At 35.1% G+C, this 19,276-nt stretch overlaps 2 protein-coding genes across 3 annotated transcripts in view; both read left to right on the top strand.

Moving 5' to 3' along the window:
• Positions 1–1,804, top strand: part of LOC107730801 (V-type proton ATPase 21 kDa proteolipid subunit-like) — an 8,604-nt gene extending 6,800 nt beyond the window's left edge. Inside the window, exon 8 of the mRNA XM_016541740.1 lies at positions 1,053–1,804. Within this exon, the coding sequence (XP_016397226.1) occupies positions 1,053–1,079 (27 nt within the window). The 3' untranslated portion in view covers positions 1,080–1,804. The remainder of the gene's footprint in view (positions 1–1,052) is intronic.
• A 4,247-nt stretch (positions 1,805–6,051) lies between these two features.
• b4galt2 (UDP-Gal:betaGlcNAc beta 1,4- galactosyltransferase, polypeptide 2) overlaps positions 6,052–19,276 on the top strand; it is a 99,050-nt gene continuing 85,825 nt past the window's right edge. The window contains exons 1-2 of one of the 2 annotated variants that reach the window (XM_016541746.1): positions 6,052–6,115; positions 6,768–6,881. The gene's annotated coding sequence lies outside the window, so the exon portion shown is untranslated. Of the gene's footprint in view, positions 6,116–6,492; positions 6,882–19,276 lie in introns of those variants that run through there. The other variant, XM_016541745.1, reaches the window with a different exon arrangement.

Genomic DNA, 19,276 nt, shown 5'->3' with positions numbered 1-19,276 from the left:
GATGCACACCTAACATTCAAATGCAAATGTTTATTTTAAATTCGACTAATATTCATTCTTTATTCACAATCTCCTCATCACAGGCAGGTACAGCACTCATGTTCGTGTTTGTGTGTGCTGTCTGCGTCACTCATAGCACGTGCCTATATCGTGCGCTATATCGAACACTTTTTCTATCTATTTCGAAGAAGGTGTACCGTCAATAAATATCGATACCATTTTATCGCCCAGGCCTACTTTTGTATCACTTCTTCATTTCATTATTTGTGTGATCAGGCCTTTAGTTTACCTAAGTGTTGTCATGAAGCACATTCTTCCCCATCTGGTTTCCAGCAGGATGATCTTTTGAATTATTTGTCATTGATATCCATCTAGCTACTTATGACCACCCTCTGGAAAATGAATATTTTATCACAATTTCCAGTCACACACTGTAAATTGATTTGACATGCATGGTTGAATTCAGATTGAGATTATTCAGCCACACAAGAGCAACTCCTATTAAAACAGTCATTTTATTTGGGTTCTGAAACAAACTATACAAAATCAATCCTGTAGTTGGTGTAAAACATTGTGCCCACTTTGAAAATCGATGGGATCATATTGTCTACACTCGCTGTCGAATAGGACATTCCAGACTAACTCATAGTTTGCTGTTGGCTGGTAAAGATCCTCCTTTATGTTCTTTGTGCCAGAATCCATTATCTTTGAAGCATATTTTGATGGATTGTAATAGTTTAAAGTCTGTCAGAACTCATTATTTTTCTGTTGACTTTTATGGAAAGATTTTTAGTGAAGTGAGGCCAGATTTAGTTTTAGAATTTTTATCTAAGATCAAATTTAAAAACTTAATTTAACTTAACTAACCTCGTTTTCGCCATGAATATAGCTGAGGTAGCTCGCATGGCGTTAAATCATAAACAAACAAACATTTGAGCTCTGCAGTTTTTGTATGGTACTGGAACATCAGATTGTGTTTGTTTGTTTTTTGTTTGTTTGTGTGTGTGTGTGTGTGTGTGTAATCATTAAAAAAAAATTTTCTTTCCATTTAGACATCGAAAGTAAAAATGGGAGATTAGATGACTACACAACCTACAGATCAAAGATGCTGTGTTGCTGGCGCAAACAGGAGGTGTAAATACATAGTAAATTATTTAAATGTATTTTCCTTTGTGTCTGTTTTTAACCATCATTTTCTGAAGATTGAAATATGTGCACCAATTTGTCTTAAAAGAGTGCATGATGATGTCAAAGGCAGATCTTTGACGACTTAAACACTTAGTTTGGCATCTCATAATTCTGAAAATGAAAATATCACTTAATGTTTTTGGCCATACCTCCATGATGTCATAATATCAAATTTAATTATTATTATTATTTTTTTTAAATCAAAAGGAATTTTATTTATTAAAAAAGCTTAATGTAAACAGTGATCCTGCATATGGTGACAGAACCGACTGTCTGTAGACCCAGTGTTGGGGTCTGTTTATGCTTGTAATCATCTCAAATTCAAATATATAGTTCGCTGTGATTGTTCTGTACAGTACAAGAAAAGTGATGAATTGCATTAGTGTGGTTCTTTGCATTGGATGGGTGTAAATCATAAAGTATTCTCTTGATGGCTGTATGCGAGAATGTTCTTGTGTATTTGCGTGATGACACCTGGTGTATCTGGTGTGCTTGACCTGATCTCACTTTCACGTGTTGTATTCTTTCATATAGCTACTGAATTCAAGTAAACGCTATCTTTGAGAAAACAGTTATACCAAAACAATGATGTAAAATAAATAAATAATACCAGTCATCTCCAATTGTATTTCTACCAGTGTAGTCCCTCACTTTGTAGGGCTCTCTTCAGATCTGTTTGGTTAAAAATGAGAGGATATAATAATCTGATGTGTGTACACACAGACGTTTCGCTGAAAAATACACAATACACAATTTTACAAGTCATTATGTGCATTAACAACGATTTGGGAAAAATAATTTAATGGAAACTTGCGTGTGGTTTAACCATTTGAGGTGCTGCTAATGTTAGTGTCCTCTTAGCCTTGATAGCAAACATACTGCTGTTATTTCTCCACTAATGAAGCGCATCTAGTCAACAAATTAATTACTTAGTAATGATATGCAAACATGCACTACAGTATAATGTGTACACACCGATTAGTTGTCCATGTTTTAAATCTGCATCTGAAGTGTTTGCTCTGTGCAGCATGCAAATCGATGGGATCATATTGTCTACACTCACTGTCAAATAGGACATTCCAGACTAACCCATAGTTTTCTGTTGGCGGGTGAAGATCCTCCTTTATGTTCTTTATGCCAGAATCCATTATCTTTGAAGCATATTTTGATGGATTGTAATAGTTTAAAGTCTGTCAGAACTCATTATTTTTCTGTTGACTTTTATGGAAAGATTTTTAGTGAAGTGAGGCCAGATTTAGTTTTAGAATTTTTATCTAAGATCAAATTTAAAAACTTAATTTAACTTAACTAACCTCGTTTTCGCCATGAATATAGCTGAGGTAGCTCGCATGGCGTTAAATCATAAACAAACAAACATTTGAGCTCTGCAGTTTTTGTATGGTACTGGAACATCAGATTGTGTTTGTTTGTTTTTTGTTTGTTTGTGTGTGTGTGTGTGTGTGTGTAATCATTAAAAAAAAATTTTCTTTCCATTTAGACATCGAAAGTAAAAATGGGAGATTAGATGACTACACAACCTACAGATCAAAGATGCTGTGTTGCTGGCGCAAACAGGAGGTGTAAATACATAGTAAATTATTTAAATGTATTTTCCTTTGTGTCTGTTTTTAACCATCATTTTCTGAAGATTGAAATATGTGCACCAATTTGTCTTAAAAGAGTGCATGATGATGTCAAAGGCAGATCTTTGACGACTTAAACACTTAGTTTGGCATCTCATAATTCTGAAAATGAAAATATCACTTAATGTTTTTGGCCATACCTCCATGATGTCATAATATCAAATTTAATTATTATTATTTTTTTTTTTAAATCAAAAGGAATTTTATTTATTAAAAAAGCTTAATGTAAACAGTGATCCTGCATATGGTGACAGAACCGACTGTCTGTAGACCCAGTGTTGGGGTCTGTTTATGCTTGTAATCATCTCAAATTCAAATATATAGTTCGCTGTGATTGTTCTGTACAGTACAAGAAAAGTGATGAATTGCATTAGTGTGGTTCTTTGCATTGGATGGGTGTAAATCATAAAGTATTCTCTTGATGGCTGTATGCGAGAATGTTCTTGTGTATTTGCGTGATGACACCTGGTGTATCTGGTGTGCTTGACCTGATCTCACTTTCACGTGTTGTATTCTTTCATATAGCTACTGAATTCAAGTAAACGCTATCTTTGAGAAAACAGTTATACCAAAACAATGATGTAAAATAAATAAATAATACCAGTCATCTCCAATTGTATTTCTACCAGTGTAGTCCCTCACTTTGTAGGGCTCTCTTCAGATCTGTTTGGTTAAAAATGAGAGGATATAATAATCTGATGTGTGTACGTATTAAACGCAGTTGTTGTTTTTTTTTTTTTTTGTGGAGCATGAGGGTGTTTGCCATTCTGTGTTTCCTACCTGTCTTGTGATTGTTTACCTTGTTTTGTTTTTTTTAAACCCGTCACAGAAACAAGCTTCCATAATGTTCTTAAGAGTTTAGACGTCATACAGTAACTTATGTAACATTTTCTTTGCTGTTCATCTCATGTAATCCTGAAAATGATAATCTAAATGCAAGTTCATAGCAGAACAGCACTGCAAACAGCTGTTTGAGGTGGACTTTAATTGGTCACAGACCTTAGATGCCATATTTAAACACAAATAAAAACGAGGCTGTGGAATTTACTGGATTTCAAGATCTCATTTTCACAACCAGAGATTTTGTCCAATTGAAATGTTTTAGGACAATGTATTTTCAGTGTTTCATCGGCTGAAATATTTTAACGGTACAACCCATTTATCCATCACAGCCTCATTTTTTTCTTGTATAATTATATATGGTGTTTTCCTTCTCTGAGGTTATCTACCAAATCTAACAGTACTCCGTCTGAACCACTGTTTATATCCACGATCAAACTTGTAAGATCAGTTGGCCTTCTTTTATCTCTACTGAAATGCTTTACTATCTACGATGTTTTTGTGAAGTGGAGGTACATACTAAACATGATTTTACTAACTCCTAAATGTCCGAAATCAGCTTCTGTTAAATGTCTGTTTATATTGCAATGATCAATCAAATCACAAACTCCATATTTAAAGCACTATGGTCTTGTGAAGCATTTCCAGTCTGGTGACCAAGATCATCCGTTTTCTTGCACTGGATCTATGGAGAGATGCATTAATTTGATGTTTTTTTTTTTTACATGTTTATTTTGAAACATTCCAACTTAGACCGGGTTGTAATCAACTCACTCCAGATGGATCAAACTGCGAGGCTACTGTAGGTCTCATTATTGGGGAGCTTCCAGGACCTGGATTGGCTGTGTTTGGTTGTGCTTCAGGAGTTGTGCCAATGCTATCTCATGTACAAATTCGTACGAATTAGCCACCTAGTAAAATATGTATGAATTGCCGTGAGATCGGGTTGGTTGTGCGGTAAAGATGACTACTTAACCATTTCTCCCGTTTCAGTGATTGTAAAATATGGTAATGTGGTGATTCCATTGTTTTGATGTGTACAAGTGGATCCTCTAGACTAATTGTCCTTGAAGAAATAAAAAGAAATGTGAAAAACAGTTCAATGCATTAATTTCTGTTTTTATAGTAGCCAATAGCACCACAGCGTAACGCAAACACTAGGTTATCAAATGACTAGTTAATCTGGCGCGTTATACCCTAAAGCAGGCATGCAACCGCATGTCCATGATCCATCAGCCACCCCCTCATTACCGTATTGCAGGATGTTTTTGAAAGAAGTCTTGCTCACCAAGGCTGCATTTATTTGATCAAAACATAATACAGTACAAATAGTAATATTGTGAAATATTCTTACGGCTTAAAATATTTCTATTTGAATGTATTTTAAAATGTAATATATTCCTCACTATTTTCAGCGGACATTAGTGTCACATGACTCTTCAGAAATCATTCTAAATGCTCACTTGGTGCTCAAGAAACGTTTATTATCAATTCGGAAAAATTTGCTGCTAAATATTTTCGTCAGGATTCTTTGACAAACAGAGCGTTCCTATTAAAACAGTCATTTCAGGTGGGTTCTGCAGTTGCACTGTGGCCTTTAATGATAATGAAATATTTTTTTGGTTTATGCATTCAATATTCACTCTATTCAGGAAAATAATTTTATGGTCCTGGGACATCAGATTGTGTTGGTTAATCTTGTTTTTAACAACGTAAAAGTCTTTATTGTCACCTTTGATCAATTTGATGCACCCTTTCTTAATAAAAGCATACATTTCTTTAAAAAGAACAGATGGAAATAAATATGCAAATAAAAAAGAAGAAACAAATGCACAATGTAAATAAATAAACAAACGTATAACTAAATTGAAAGACCGCTAAAACAGAAGTTCCCAATGTGTTTATTTATTTATGTGTTTTGTTTTGTGCAGTATACATTTATCATTCACATTATCTCTATCCATCCATCCATCCATCCATCCATCCATCTATCTATCTATCTATCTATGTAATCTGTCTGTCTGTCGATTTTATTATTTTTGCAGGTTCTGTAGGAAAGTGGTTAAAATTGGTCTTCTCATTCCGGAACATAACAGGATAACAGTATCTGTAATGAATGTCATGAGGTAAATTTTCACGTTTAATTTGACAGAATTTTTAAATCACAATTTTGGTAAAAAAAAAGGATTATTTTAGCTGTTTAAAGCAAATCAAAATAAAATCCATACAATACAAGGGACATTTCCAATGTAGCCAACGATGTACATTATTTTGCTTAAGTTTATCCATGATTTATTAAATGCAGCATAGTTCAAGCATCAGCGATCAGGTGACAGCTTTAAACATCCATCAGATGTCGCCAAGGCACGCAACAGCAGGTGCATCGCTCGTCTCGGCTGCTGCTGCTTGATGCTATTTTTAAATAGAACAAAATCTTAAATAAGGTAACCCTTTAAGAAACACGAATCCACATTGAGCATCGCCTGCCAGTCGTGATAGCAGTAACGTGCATTCCATTGTTGACTGAACTGCAGTGAACAAACATTTAACAAAGAATGAACCACGATGGATGTTTGTTTTCTCTCACAATCAATCCTGCTCGTGTGAAACTCAAACTGCTTAACATTTGGAAAAGTGCTGCTATTGGGACAAACAAAAATGCTTACATATAAAAGTAAATGATATTTAAATGTTTATAACCAGAAAAATATACCAAAACAAAACTGCGCTCTCTTGCGGCGAATAAGCGAACCTCCGTTTGAGCCTTCCGAGTCTCCGTACTAAAGAAAACCTGCCTCCCTATGCCTTTATTCGCACACCCATCATCTCTCCTCGCCAAAAACACAAAACGGACAGATGAAAATACACGGCAAAATATTTAGTCTCATCACTGGAGTGTACGCTGTTGTCAAGGGCTCTCAAAAACATGGATATATATAATGTTCCTGCAATATGGCATAATCCTTTCATCAGTGTGCATTTCTTTCCGAAAAATGAATTGATCGGCGTTGTCGGCAGAAAGAAATAACGCTATTCGGCAAGTAACTCCCTCGTTTTATATGGATGTTATGATAAAACTAACTGTATTTCACACAGATGACACATTTATGGCTGAAACCGACAGTTCTTCCGAAATAGACAGTCAGATGAAGTGAATACAATAAAGATGAATCGCTTATAGAGGAGCTCCCTGGCTTGCAAAGGATCAAGGTAAGAAATGCCATGTTTGTGTTCATGGTTTGCAAATATGAATTAAAAAAAAAAAATTATTATTATAATTATTATCTCTGCATGACTTCCTTTGAACGATGCTCTTTGTTTTCCTCTGATATCACATGCTATCTTTATTGCCTGCCATCTTTATCAAGGCGTAGAGATATTCCAAAAAGAGATGCTTCCTATACAATCTCAACTCTTGGCCAGATCGCAATACCACAAAATAGTCTTTTTTTCAACGACATGCACATTTCAGCTCCTTCCAGCAGAGTCGAGAGTAGGGATAATGCTGTGTAATGGTACCCACAGCATCCATGGACAGCATCTTGCCCAGTGTCTTCAGATAGGAAGCTGGCAGGACATGTGTGGCTTTGTGGCCGAAGATCTGTGATCATGCAGAAGGATTCAAAGTAACACTTTTTATGAAGTCTGTATGTATAATGCATTATAATGGTATTTCTAACGCATTCTTAATGCCTTACAATGCTTCTTTAAATCACATTATATTCGTATTAATAACAAATAACATTATAATACCTATTCACGGTACCTTAATAGAGTGATCTAAAACATGAATAAAGCCATATTTCATGTATATACTCTTTCTTAAGCATGAATGGGTACATTTTAAAATCTTTTATAATTGAATTAAATGGATAATATTTTTAATGTGTTATGTGTATAGACTTAATAGAAAGTGTTATTGTTGTAAGCATTCTAGAGGTGGTTTATGAATCAAGGCTGGAGTAATTAAAATTTGTTTAATATTTACAAAAGTTTGGCACATATTAAACAATTTCCTATTAACCTTTTGATTAGTAAATTATTGAGGAAAGCACATCATGGCACTTTAGTCTCATGGCAACTGCTGTTTATGGGGTCCAATTAACATGCAGCTGTCTTCCCTATTTATTTAATCGGTGATTGCAGTATATCTTGTTAATTGCACATATTATAGTACAGTCCGTTCTTAAATAAATATCAGCTTTGCTTATTGTCAGCTCATACAGTATGTGGCATTGAGGCAATTCCCCAAAATTTCAAAACATCACAATTTTGATGTTTTGCCGTGTACTGTTATGTTTAAGGGGTTTTAGAACTGTTTGTTTCACGTGTAAACAAACTATTTTTATTTCTTTAACCTTTCTGAATTCTTTATTAGGTCTGTTTCTGCTTAACATTTTCCATCTTGGATGTTACAGTCAAAATCTCTAACAATAACACACACTAGTCAGTAAGGATTGACATTTTCTCTTAATTTGATCCGCCACTGTTTGTTGTAGCGTCTCTCTCTCTCTCTCTCTCTCTCTCTCTCTCTCTCTATAATGAATAGGTTGAAGTAGACTCACATAGACAATTATTTCCTATTGTTCTGATTATATAAATAAATATATAGTATACAGTATAAAGGCTATTCCAGTTGTTCTATCATGCTTTAACAGTGTTATCATGGGGAACATAAATACTACACGTATCACTGACAGTATGGAAAGGTGGCAGTTTGTGTTGCAGCTTCACTCATTTGCAGTCAATCACTTTTGCCGTCTGATATGTGCTCCATTATTTCTCAGTGGCTCCAAGAGAGTTTCTCTCAGCGTCTGTATCTGTTCCTCTCATTCACCCACACAATCTGCTTTTTAAGCTCTCTTTCTACAGCGCGATACCTGAGAGCCCAAGGGCAAATTGTCCATTGGTCCATTTTACAGTTTGTTTTAAACAGGAGCAGCTCTGTTTGGCCAATCTACCTCCATCCACCAGAGACAAATGACCTTTCAAGTCTGCTGCGATTCCTTTTCTTGCATGATGGGAGTGGTTTTGATTGGAAATTAGGGACCAGTGTATATCGTGTGATATTGAACAGATGCTTAGCGCAAATTTAGACACCGGATTGCTGGTCATACAGATGAGAAGCCAAATCATTGGGTGTTGGGATTTGTTGTCATGGGAACAGTAAGACCCCTGACACAAAGGTGGCATGAAGTGAACTGCTTTGTTTTGAACACCGGCTTTGTCTGATTTTTTTGTCTCTTCCTTAACAGTTTGAAGTTAATTTTCCTGAACTCATGAGCATGAAAATAACAGATTATTTATGATATCAGACAAGTCTAGTTGCGCCCGGGAGTACAGAATGTGTTTGTCAGTTGTAGTTTATTTCTTAGGGAGTTGCAAGGGTATTTAGGTGAATGGGCATAATCATGTCTAAGTCTATCCAGATGCCAACTTAGAGGTCCGTCCAAATGAAGGCTTCAGCGGTGGCGGTTTAATTTGTCTCTTGGCTCTGAGTAGAGTGAGCAGCTGGACTTTAGGCAGGCAAAAGCTGGGGCCGCGGTTTGTGGAGCTTACAAGCTAACAGAGCTGGAGCGCAGCCACCCAAGACTTCCTTCGGCTTGTTTGTGTGCTGTGATATAGACTGTGTATTGAGACAATGCTGTCTCATAATTAGCCGCTCGGGTTCACGTGTCAGTGCAATGACTTATCTTTGTGATATTCAGAATTAGATATATTTCAAACCCTGAAACGCAGTAAAAGTACTCGATTATGTAACCGTTTAGTGTTCATATAAGGCAGCTGAGTCTATGTCAAGCTTGAGTTAGACTTAAAAGAATATTCTGGGTTCAGTTATGCTTAATCGGCTGCTTTTGTGGTATAATGTTGATTACCACAAAATAATCATTCAGACACGTCCCATATTTTCTTGAGATTACAATTTTTGGAGGATTTGAAAGCAGAAATGTGAAGCAGTGGTGTTACTGTAAAACTAAAACTAATAAAATTATTTTTGATTTTGAAATAGGGCTGAACAATAATTCAATATCAATATGTATCGCGATATAATTTTTTTCAATAACGGTGATATGATTTTTAAGCACATTTCCGATATTTCGATATACATTACCAGTGTTTCCCTTTCTATTTCAGATAAATAGTGTTCATATCGATATCGGAATTATATCGTATCGACCGAAATTAAGAAATATATCGTGATATAAATTTTGGCCATATCGTCCAGCCCTATTTTGAAATAAAGCTGAAATAAAATGTTAATGGAAAAACTTCGCTAAAATGGAAATTTGAAATGTTGCCTTGGCAACTAACTATTTGACATAAAATAAGTTGAAGTATTACTAAAACTAAAACAAAACCTAAAAATCAATTAATGCTAAATAGAAATATTAAAATACGAATACTAATAAAAAAATACTAGACCTAAATCTTAAACTGAAGTTTAAATGAAAACTAAAAAAATACAAATGAAATATTTATAATAAATTGTAATAAATATTACAGTAGTATATAAATAATGCAAAAAAAAAATGATGTGAAGCTTACAGTTTTATATATTAATTCTTTATAGCACTTAGATTAATTCTTCTGTTAAAGCTTGTGTATTATTTGATCTATAAAGTGAGTTTTTTTACTTTTACAGACTGGCTCAAATTACTTGCATTGCAAGTGCCTCACTGTAACCCAATTTTTTGTTGTTTTCAAGAAAAAGGAGGTACAGACTGAAATTAATTTTTGTAGAAATTAACTTCAACTTAACTTGTTTTGAACATGGAATATTTCTTTAATTTGACTAGCTGCAAATATTACATTTGCATTGTTTTATCTGCAGTAAAACGGACATCTGAGTATCATATTATTTCATTTTTACACCTCCGTATTCAGACATCGCATTTTCTCGCATAGAGAAGGCAACATGACACAACACAGCACAGCACAGGATCTTGTAAGTGATGTTTACATCACAGGACAGGAGTGAGCTGAATGTGTTTCAAAAAGTGTAGGCTATACTCATTGTGAGATTGAAAGTGTAGCTGAGTGGGTCTTCAAGCAGAGTACCATTCAGTATAATCTGAAATTAATGTCACGTTTGCATCCCACTGAACAGGTGCTGGCCACAGATTTCCAGCCAGAGGAGGATGGAAGCATGCAGACAGACAGAAAAGCACACTTTTAATGTGGAAAAATCGTCTTTTTTAGGCAGATATTTTCAATATGTGGGCTCTTAGCCTCCTGTAAGTCAATATGAAGCATCTAATTAAGATAATTTTAATCTTCAGCGATTAGTGGGTGGGGTTTTCTTCAGGGATGTTTTGCTGAGTCTGACTTTGTAACCCAGTTTGAGCTTGACAGCTTTGACTAGTGTATTGCCAAAGCTGTTTGAAGCTTATGCAAAACAACTTATGTATGTATTATGTTTCTTTAAGGAAAATTCATTTAGGGTTTTTCACTTATTTTAGTTTTTGTGTTTTAGTAGTACTTGTCAACTATGCATTGTGAAAGGTCCTTTTTTGTTGTGCATTTTTTCCACTAGTGTAGTTATTATAAAGTCTAGTAATATAGAGCAGGCAGTGTTCTGTTTGGACTCTATCCAGATATACTGTAAGTTAAAAGTGTGGACATTTTTCCTAATCACTCCCTCTGTCTAGCATTGGCCAGTGAAACAGATAGTCCTGCCCTCAAACTCTCGTCTCTGGTTGAGCAGATGCTCAAACTAATATATCTGTGTAAAACCTACAGTGTTATCCAAAACATTTTTACATGAAACAAGTAATTACATAATCTTAAATATACTTCACAAAATATTGGCAGAATGGAGAACACTTAAGGCTATTAGACAATATTACTTGTCAATACGGTGCTATGTGCAACTCATAGGAGTGGCAACATGTCAATAAGCTTCAATAAGTCTTTATGTCCCAGATCCATATATTCCTGAAGCGAATATCAATATCTTCGTCTGATTCATTAAGCTTTTATTAAGAGTAAAATTAAAAGTCACAAAAAAACGACCTCCTCTAGGGTTGAACAGGATAAAACGCTCTTTACATTAATAGAAGTGTAAGTGTTTTATGAAGTGGCATGTAACATATGTTGTTTGCAGAGCTCTAGAGCACAGGTTTTAGGGATGTGTGCCAGCGTGAGGTGAATGGTGTCGTGTCCACAGGGAGGCTGGTATTCAGAGTAATGAAATGGAAGCCAGAGGCCAGTGACTCTCAGCTCGACTCTCTTCACCTGCTGCCCATGAGTGTTTATCAAATCTTTAGTCCTGCATAGGTATGACATGTCATGCCACTGACCTCTCTGCCTCACATCCATGTGGCTGTGCTGGTGAGTGAGTGGATGCAATCCCCTTCTTTTTTATTTTTTTGTCACTAGCTTGTGAAAGTGAAAATAAACACTACTGTGCAAAAGTCTTAGGCCATTAGTATTTTCACCCCCCCCCCCAAAAAAAGGTTTTAAGCCAGTTATTTCTATCTTCTATATATAAATATAACAAAACTATTAAGAAACATGGTTATTTTAAACAAAATACTTTAAAATGTGGAGTGTCACTGTCAAGCCGGGATTTCGTCTGGAATGACATGAAGAAACAGAAAAAACTGACACAGACTAAATCCAGAAGAACTGTGGCAACGTCTCCAAAACCTTCCTGCAAAGATAACTGAAAAACTATGTGCAAGTGTACGTAGGACAAAAGCTGTTTTAAACACAAAGGTTGGTCACACCAAATGTTGATTTAATTTAGTTAATAGAAGTTAATTTATAAATAAAATCTATTTATGGTATTATTTTTTGAAAGCATCACTTTACAGCATTTTTTCACAAGTGCCTAAAACTTCTCACAGTATTGTAGCTTTGTAGGAAGGTTTCTTGAAGCGTCTTGGAGATGTTGCCACAGTTCTTCTGGATTTAGTCTGTCTCAGGTTTTTCGGTTTCTTCATGTCATTCCAGACGGACTGATCAGATCAGATCAGATCTCTGTTGTCAGACTCCTTGTGCAAACAAAAATCTCACTGGATTATTACAATTAATGGCAAAAGAAATGTTTGGAAATGTAAACTGATATTTCCTACTGACACACTACAGCAAAAGATAGAAATAACTGTTTTAAAATTATTTATTTTTTTTGTTGTTGGTGAAAATACTAATGGCCTAAAATTATTATTATTATTATTTTTATTTTTTTTGGTAAATGGCAGTCTAAAATGCAGTCTATAATTAAAAATAAGTCTATGGTGTGACTAATTGTATTTGTTTATGGTGTGACATGCCAAATACTGTATTACATTATACTCCTGGTGTAATGTCACACCATATTATGTTGCACGCTGTTATAATAGTCTGTAGGCTAATTGAAATCAGCTACCGTCCTTGTAACATGTCCACTTTCACAGAGCAACACTGCTTTTAATGTACCAATTTCAACACAGAGAGGGGAGAAACATGTTTTGATGTTTATTTCAAAATTCTCAATAGAAATTTATGAACCCTTAGGGGAATATCTAATAATGCAATTTGTACACGTTTTAGACTATTGTTTTTTAAATTTTTTTTTTAACTAACAGCTCCTTGGATCACATCAGCAACTTAGCATTAATTGGAATGCTTTTTTTGTAGTCTGACAAAATTATATTTTCATATGTAGGCTAGGTCTGCATGCAAAACAATTTGATATCAAATGATTATTGGTTTATTTAAAAAAAAAAAAGATTTCTATATTGTTCTCAAATATACATATGTAGAAGATGCAAATAGTTAATTATGGGTCTTTATAAGACAATTCAATACAATATTTGTATTGTACTCAATATTTTTCAGGCCTTTGGATCAGGAGTGTGTGCGTATATGTCTTAAAATGTTAGGCAGCTAACTCGGATCGGATATCAGAAAATAACTGTAATGCAATAATTAGTTATATTCACACCTCACTAGTTTATATATGCCTTCATGTGTGATAAGTTTCACACTCTTTGGTGTTAGATATTGCTTGGCTTGTTGCTGGCCTCAGAGTAAATTTAAAGCTGCAGTCCGTAACTTTTTTGTGTTCAAAATTTACAAAATTTATATAATAAGCGAGTACACCATGAATCCATTTTCCAAACCATGTTTTTGGCTTGTCCTGAATCACTACGGTACACCTATAATAAGTGTTTATATTCGGACTATTTAGACTGGTTCGGGTAGGTACCGCTGCGGAGTAGCCCAGTACCTGCGTGATTCGCCATAGACATAAACAGAGAGAAGTAGCTCCGGCTACAATGTTCTTCCGCAAGACGCACGCAGTTCTGTTTATTAACCGCTAGAGCTCCAAAAGTTACGGACTGCCGCTTTAAGAGATTAAAAGTGTGCATGCCAGTGTTAAGAGAAAATGAGTGATTGCCATATATATTTTGTGAATAATCACACATTTATGGTGTCCATGTCAATTCGTTTTGTAAAATGTATAGCTAATTAACAATAAATATTTGACAGGTGCCAGTAAATACAGTTTTCAATTTATGGTCACCTTTCTATCAAATTGATTTAATTTTGCTTGTTGGGAATTTGCTCGTGAACTTTGCGCATAGAAGTTGTATGAAATTAGCTGTTTTTAGTGACAGCCCATAAATATTTTCTGTTATTAAGTCACTGGGTTTGGAGCTCAAATTTCACTCTGTGAAGAAATGACCTGTCTCGAGTCATCTGCTCAAGCCTAAATCAATTTACGAATAATGGAACTTAAGCTGAAGTTAAACCACCGTTCTCGTCTTGACATCTCCAATATATATCATCTTCTGTGGTGGCAGTTCTCTTAATGGAAGATAATTTCAAAATGATTGTACAAGCAAAAATGTGGATGATTGTAGTTCTCTATTTTCAGATATAATATGCTTGAGTAACCCTACCCATCAATTTTTTAAAGTAAAGCATTGGAGAAAACCCCTTTCAGTCGTTCTGCCCTATTATACTGAGCTGATGATTTGTACTGATCATAGTGCTGCTGACAGTCGCAGTCCCTCACACACGTATGATGAGTGGCTCACTTGGTGCTACCACCCTATTAAACATGCTCTTGCTTTTAAACATCAAAGTCAGGGCCTGATTGGCGTCTCTAGGCCTAATTAATTTCTCTTAGGAGAAGCTGGATGGGCTGAATCCCCTCATGTCAAGTCTTAACATGTTGTTTGAAAATGAGCCTGATAAGACAGCGTGAGTTTTTCCATCATGAGGATGAGAAGAGCTTCGAGGTGAATTGTGTTTTCATCTACTGTATTTTGAATGAGAGCAGGAGGGTGGCTATAGGGCTTTTTAATCTTGGAGGAACACCACAGTGGGAAATGCATCCAGTACAGTTTGTTGGTTTGGGCCCAGTTTATTACTTTTTTTCGCGTTTTCAAGTTTTTGATTGCAAATGGGTTAGTCTTCAATTAAGGGAAATTTTCTGTCTCTTAGGTTGATTTTAGAGAAGAAATGGTTTCAAAATATTTTGGCCAGCTTTAAGCTTTTTTTGTGTCTCTTTAATTACATTTTTCTAAGTTTTTAGTGTTAAAAGCAATAGTGGAGGAAGGTAAAAATTTGCCAGATTTTTGGGGCTTGTCCCCTACTCAAACCTTTTAACTTTCCGTCCATAGTTTATTTATAAAAGATATTGAAATTAGTAGGGATGCACCGAATGTTCGGCAACCGAAATTATTCGGCCGAAAATAAGCGAAAAGACCGAATAAACTGTACCGAACAATGACGTGACGCGATCAAATAGCAACCAGTGCAGAGTGAGAGGCACATGCCTGATTCAAGAAGGGGGTCTGATGGCCAAAAATGATTATTTTACTAACTTATTAATTTAAAGTTAAATTGTGCTTTGTTGGTATAGTGTCTGCTAGAATGTTAAAACATTTTCAGTCTTAAATATTTTTTAATTGTTGTTTTGTAATTGATTTTTTTATTTGAAAAGCTAGACAAAACAGTAAAAAGCACATTTTGGCTTTTTAATTTATGCAATGGTAAAAAAAAAAATTGCAAAATACATGGGGAAAAAAACTCGTAAAACTGTGTTCGGTATTCGGTATTCGGTATTCGGCCTTCGGCCTTCGGCCCGGTGTTTAATTTTGTTCGGTTTCAGCTTCGGCCAAGAATTTTCATTTCGGTGCATCCCTAGAAATTAGGAAACTAGCTGGCACTTTCCCTACAAAGAAAAAAATACAAAAATTACTAATAATTGGCATCACACCCAGCATTTCAGATAACAATTACGTTTTACCAAAAAATATATATTTGGTTATGATGAAAATTAGAAGCAACAGAGGATCAGAAATGTAATTTTGCCAAGTTTTTTTTCCTCATGATTTGAGAGTACTTTTTATTGGTTATCTGTTATTATTTTAGAATTATAGTTAAATTTTTATAGATTCAAACTGAACTGACTGCTGGCTAACTTGTGTTAGAAAGTTCAAGGCTTATTTCTCCAAAAATGTCATCACAAACTAACACAGTATCAGTGGCCATGATCACGTTTTTATTCTTGGACATATGAAGTTTCATTTGTCAAGGTTTGAAAGGGTTCCCAATTGAAGAATCACCCAAATGCATAATGGCACAATTAGTGTTTATCAATTATAGCTCTCAATACAATCTGTCGTCTGACCAGAACCAGAATCTGTGGTTCCCGAGCCATTAAATCTCACATTTATGCCTCCATCTAGCTAGGCAGTTTGTAAATAGATGACTGGTGAGTCTTTTGTGAACCGCAGCCATTAATGTCATTTTGAATTATGGAGAAACTGGAGAGGCTGCCCACCTAAATCTCCCAGAAATCTGCGGTCTGTACATTATAATGTCACAATCACATGTGGAAGTTACAACTGTGTGCGAAAGACAACATGAGAGAGTGATTAATATATTGTTGGAAAGTGCTTTAGGCAGTGGGAGATGGCTGAATCTGTCATTTCCTGATGCAGATGTGGTTTCTGAAGCACAAGATAACCCTCCCACTCCACCAGATGTTTCTTTATTGAGTCACTCATGCTGTGCTACACCTGTTTCTTTTTCCATTCTAGCTGTTGCCTTGTTGTCGCTTTGTCTTCAGGAAGGACACAATACAATTCCTACAAAATTATTTATCTTCAAATCATTCCGTGTTTAATTGGTGGCCTACAAGCTGTCCTGCTCTCATAACACTGTTTCTTATGAAAACTAGACTATGGTGTCAATTGACACTACAGTTCGAACATTTGGAGTTGTTTTTCTGTTTTAATACATTTAAAAATATATATATTTCTGTGATGGCAAAGCTGAAATTTCAGAAGCCATTACTCCAGCTCGTCTTCAGTGTCACATGATCCTTCAGAAATCATCTTATATGCTGATTTGGTGCTCAAGAAAAAAAATGTTAAGATCACTGTGGAGAACAGTTGTGATGATCAAAAATTTTATATATATATATATATATATATATATATATACTGTAATTTTGTCTATGCTGTGACAAGCTTTTCTCAGGATTCTTTGATGAATAGAAAGTTTAAATGAACAACATTTATTTGAAATGGAAATCGTTTATGTCTTTATGCTATCCTTACTGAATAATTAAAAAAATTTCTTTAAAAAAATCTTAGTCATCATTACAAACTTTTTAAAGGTACTGTATATTTGCCCTTATGTCTATGTTCATAATGTCCTATGACATTAACCCTTATAAAAATAAAAAAATTATAAAAATAGGCTAATATATTTTGACTGTCATTTAAGCGTAGATCATTATAGCTCAACAACAAGCTTGTAAGTGCAATTAAAAAATAGATTTTGTACAAGCATGTCCTGCAAATACACTTTGATCTCTTCTGTTTACTGTTTAGTTAACATTTGATTGTTTGAATGCTGGGTTGAAGGTCAACATGAATAATGTAAGTGCCACTGTTCGGTGGTTCGTTCATTGTTGGTCATAAAAAATTAAGCATTTAGATGCTGTACACGTTTTGTTGCCAGTTTATTTGATGGATTCCCTTGTGTCGATGTAAAACCTTGCTTTTTTCACCCATTAGTTTATGGCAGGTGGGATGTAAAATATTCATTAGCCTCTATTTCTGGGTAATTCTGTTATGGGTCAGCCTGAGCTGCTTGAGTTTGTGCTGCTGTCAATCTTTTTGTAGTTTATTAAGTTAGTCTAATGTGGGACAATATTTGATTCAAAGGCTTGGCTTATTATTGATCCTGACTTTATTGAGACCGAATTGCTAACTTCTGGAGTGCTCAAAAATGTAACCTCATTAACATTGGCACTTTCAACAGAGGCTTTGAGAACCAGTGCATGCATAATACGTCCCTCTTTGAGAAAATGAGTAATATTACAGTTAAGTGGATATACTAAATTAATGAGCACAGTCCTGTGGAATTTATTCTAGGGCATCTGGAAGTGTTCCATTTATGGAAGAATTGATTAGATAGCATTTGAAAAGAGTAGCTGGTTTGATATTGTCTTACTAATTAATTTTTTTGTCATTCTATATTGCTTTATTCCCAAAATGACAGTTGAAATTTAGCTATAAAGTGCTTTGATAAAAAAAAACTTTGTTCTGTCTTATGGCTAAGAAGTGAAGCTAAGGAAATGATGGTCTATTTGTGGTAGGAGCTTTGGAGAAAGTCTTTTTGCTCAACATTTTGCCAAGGGGGTCTTCATCTTCTACAAGGCCTTTGGAGCTGTGATGAATATTTTAGGAGCTTTGGTATTGGGACTTCAGCATACAATATTCTTTGAGACAAACTTCTAGTTCATACTATAGAAGAGAGTAAAGAAAAGGAACTGATGACAGCAAAAGCAAAGACAAGGAGTTTGCAATTGTGATTTTGAGAGAAGACCATATATCAATGGAGTAGCAACTTAGAGTGACCTCAGTCTTATTGGGTTAGTGTTATATTGATGTCCTATATTAAGGACCATTACTGTGCTGAAACATCCACCCACAGCTCCAGCTCCAGAGAAAGATGCACACTGCAGAATTTAAACGTGTTGTTGGTATTTTAATTTCATTTGACCTATAATTCCTGATAAAGCAACTTTATGAGCGAAGAGCTGCTTTGTGTACAGCCGTTACCGGGGAAACCGCAATCTTTAAGCGCTCCTAAAGCGCCACCTCGTGGCAAAGAATGAATTTGCATTTCCAATAAGCCTTTCTTTGTGATTATGGTCAGATCAAAGCAAATATCAACTCATGTTTTAACACAGCAAACACATATGTTGTAAATGAGAAAGAAGTTAATGTGCCTTCTAAAAATCTAAACAATTAAGACAAAAAAGATTTATCCCTTTTCATAAAAATGGTCTAAAGGCTGAAATGCTGTTGTATAAGATTTTAGTTTTTGTGAAAACCTGTATCTGAACTGTAAATCATGTAATTTTATGGCTCAGTACTGTATGTTACCATAGACCTTGTCCAACCCCACTCATACTGTTCATTTTTCTTGTGCAGCTCTTAAAATGGGTCATAAATCGCCTTAAAGGCAGAGTAAGTGATTTTTCAAAAACACTTTATAAAACTGATTCGGGCCGAATCGCAAAACAAACTTGTAGCCAATCAGCAATAAGGGGCGTGTCTACTCGTGATGTGGAGGAGAGCGCGTTCAGT

Source organism: Sinocyclocheilus rhinocerous, unplaced genomic scaffold (genome assembly GCF_001515625.1).
Source record: "Sinocyclocheilus rhinocerous isolate Xijiao unplaced genomic scaffold, SAMN03320098_v1.1 scaffold2293, whole genome shotgun sequence".
NCBI classification, from domain to species: Eukaryota; Metazoa; Chordata; class Actinopteri; order Cypriniformes; family Cyprinidae; genus Sinocyclocheilus; species Sinocyclocheilus rhinocerous.
Note: the sequence above shows the minus strand (reverse complement) of the source record. Positions and strands in the feature narration are given on the sequence as shown.